The 2826-nt window shown below is 35.3% G+C and overlaps 1 protein-coding gene across 1 annotated transcript in view; it reads right to left on the bottom strand.

The window, feature by feature from the left end:
- LOC107689812 (cytosolic phospholipase A2 delta-like) overlaps window positions 1-2826 on the bottom strand; it is an 8181-nt gene extending 5355 nt beyond the window's left edge. Inside the window, exons 1-5 of the mRNA XM_016487977.1 lie at window positions 2763-2826; window positions 2496-2632; window positions 1522-1653; window positions 1317-1351; window positions 1114-1156 (exon numbers count right to left, since the gene is read on the bottom strand). Of these exons, the coding sequence (XP_016343463.1) occupies window positions 1114-1156; window positions 1317-1351; window positions 1522-1653; window positions 2496-2632; window positions 2763-2826 (411 nt within the window). The remainder of the gene's footprint in view (window positions 1-1113; window positions 1157-1316; window positions 1352-1521; window positions 1654-2495; window positions 2633-2762) is intronic.

Genomic DNA, 2826 nt, shown 5'->3' with positions numbered 1-2826 from the left:
GTGTTTGATTAGGGTTGGAGCTAAACTCTGCAGGACACCGGCCCTCCAGGACCAAGTTTGGGCACCCCTGCTTTACAGAAGTGCAAGCAAAATTTGAAGACTTGTCAAAATACATAGAGACAGACAACCCGATAAACCAATGCTGAATACTGGTAGTGTTTTTACAAGATGGAGAAATTTGATAGAATGTTTGGGTTTCAATTGATGCAACGAACTTGCAGAGTTTCTTCTCGACAGGTAACGTTAAGCTAAACTTCAAGTTAAAAGTATTCCTAATTTGTTGGAGCTTTTATTGACAGTAGTCTACTTTTACCGGTTGACACGTCTTCACTTTAGACCCGTAAAGAGCTGTGTTTGTGATGTTTGAGTTGGAGGGGAAGCTTGACGCGCGAAAGGGGTGTTTTTGCAAAGGTTGTTTGAAAACATCAAAGACTATAGAATACTTTGGAAAACATGCTTTATATTTGTAGTTCCACTAGATGACACTAGTAGTTGGAGAAACTGCCTACCCAAGCTTTAAGTATACTTATGGAATGGAAAAATCACTAAAATATGTATTACAATTTTCTCATGATTTCAGTGGTTATTAATAAGCCTCATATGCATTTACATATATCACTGAGGAGGTTAACCTGGGAAAAGTAGAGATTTATGGATATAATTATATACAGTATAAGTTTAAAACCAGAAAATTCTTCTGTTTACCATGAGCCCTTAGATGCTTTTCCACCTTAACATCCAGTGCACAGAATAGACCTGCCTAAAAATGAGGGAAAAATGTAGGGTTTTTTTTGTGTGTGTGTGTGTTTGTTTAACAAATATTTCCAAAGTACAGTCAGTTTTGTTTTATGGAAGCCTGAACTTGACCCTTATGATACTGCTAAAGATTTTAACATACTGTATGTGTAAAATATACTGTACAGTCATAAAAATGTTGTGAGATTTATCAAATGAAAGACGCAGACGTTTTTACTGAATACAATGTGTACATCTATTACTTATTTTAATACGTGTAAGTGGGTTAAGCTTATACTGAAATGTAATGTTAGATGAATATCAATAAAATACCACAATCATTTATAACCTGTTCTTGTTAATATACAAAACTCTTACCATCAGCACTCCATTAGAGAAGTACGGTTCAGGCTTCTCAGAGCTTGAAAAAGAAGAGATCAAGTGACAGATTAGTTCAGTCTGATGTACAGTAATAGTGATGATTTTTTTATAAGGAGGAAGAGGACTATCACTAACTAATGTGCATTACATGGTTAATAATGCCACCATTATTGTTTTCGATTAATAACATTCTTACTCACCTCACGGTCATCTCAAACTCCACCCACAGCTCACTCTTTTTCAGGAAAATAAGTTCATCACAATCAGACAGATGGATAGGACTATATCAGTCAATATTTGTTATGCTTGACTTTCATACACTGATTTAAAGTAATGGGCACCAAAGGTTTTCACTTTAAAGACTATGTCAAATTTAATAATTTAATAAATGATATTTTCATCTACCTTATCATCTGTAATGAAGCATTTTGTTTGCTTTTGTCCAGGTGTGAGGTTACTGATGTCGAATAGGATGGTGGAGCAGTAGTCATCTTTCGTTAACTTGTCAGCATCAAATATGTGGAATTCCAGAATGTTCTGAGAAGACAAGAACATAGTGGTGAGTTTATTTTAGATCAAAAGCTCTCCCTCTATTGCTCTACACTTTTTCCTACGCCCTGTGATGCTTTGCATGAATTATGGTCATAACTTCTGTTAAAGTCTTAACAATCAGCAAATGGTTCACCCTACAAATGCAGTAAGCAATTTCAAAAACTGGCTACAATGAAGTGGCCTTATTCTATTCATTCATCGAACATTAAAAGGAAACTTTAAGTCATGCTTAGCAAACCCATCATTTCACATGTATTGCAACTAGCACTTTTACTCAAGTTCATACACTTAATTACTAAATCTTATAAAAAGTAAATTTGTATTACTTTAGAAAAGCAAAAAACAAATAAAATTAATGGATGAGAATTCTGACAAATAATATACGAGGGACAATTCTGACAGTATGCAACAAAAGGAAAAACCTCTTTGTCATTTTGTGCTTACTTATTATTATAAATTAATAATTATTATTAACTTATTTACCAGGGCAATGGAACAAATTTAGCCATTGGCTGACAAGTTAGCACGTGTTTTGATTAATATTTTGGGGATTAAATTATTGTGATTATAGTTAGATTAAATAATTATACAAATTATTCATATAGAATTGCTTCACTGTTATACCAGCATTTGAATGTTAGTGACATCACCAACATATCATTCATCATTTGTTTTTCAAGAGCAAGGGTGGAGAATCACTTCATGTTGTCAGCTGAGATTGGAAGGGCAAGACCCAGTTGCAAGAAAACTTTTCAGTCAAGAAAACCCTCAGTAATAAGTGTCAGAGTTTTCTTGCAAGTTGCAACCATCTGAACAGATTTGCTCACCTTGACACCGCTGTGCACTCTGAAACGAAAGGTTTCATTCCATTTTGGTGCATCACTGTTTTTCACAGTTTTGGTGCGATGGCAGCAGGCACAGGCCGTGGGTAACTTTAAGACAACGTAGCAGTCACATTTAGACACTGGAGAAAGAGCAAAATCAGAGCACACTCAGCACTTGTTATGTGGAGTATGTAGTTTTCAGCAAATCAAAAGCATTTTTATCAATATTTCACCACAAGTCACAATGTTTTTGAGGGCTGATGGACTCACAAAGGTCATACGTCCGACTGAATTTTCCCTGCAGCACTCTGACGTTGAGGTTCCAGTACGGCAT

This window comes from Sinocyclocheilus anshuiensis, unplaced genomic scaffold (assembly GCF_001515605.1).
Source record: "Sinocyclocheilus anshuiensis isolate Anshui unplaced genomic scaffold, SAMN03320099.WGS_v1.1 scaffold918, whole genome shotgun sequence".
In the NCBI taxonomy this organism is placed as follows: domain Eukaryota; kingdom Metazoa; phylum Chordata; class Actinopteri; order Cypriniformes; family Cyprinidae; genus Sinocyclocheilus; species Sinocyclocheilus anshuiensis.
Note: the sequence above shows the minus strand (reverse complement) of the source record. Positions and strands in the feature narration are given on the sequence as shown.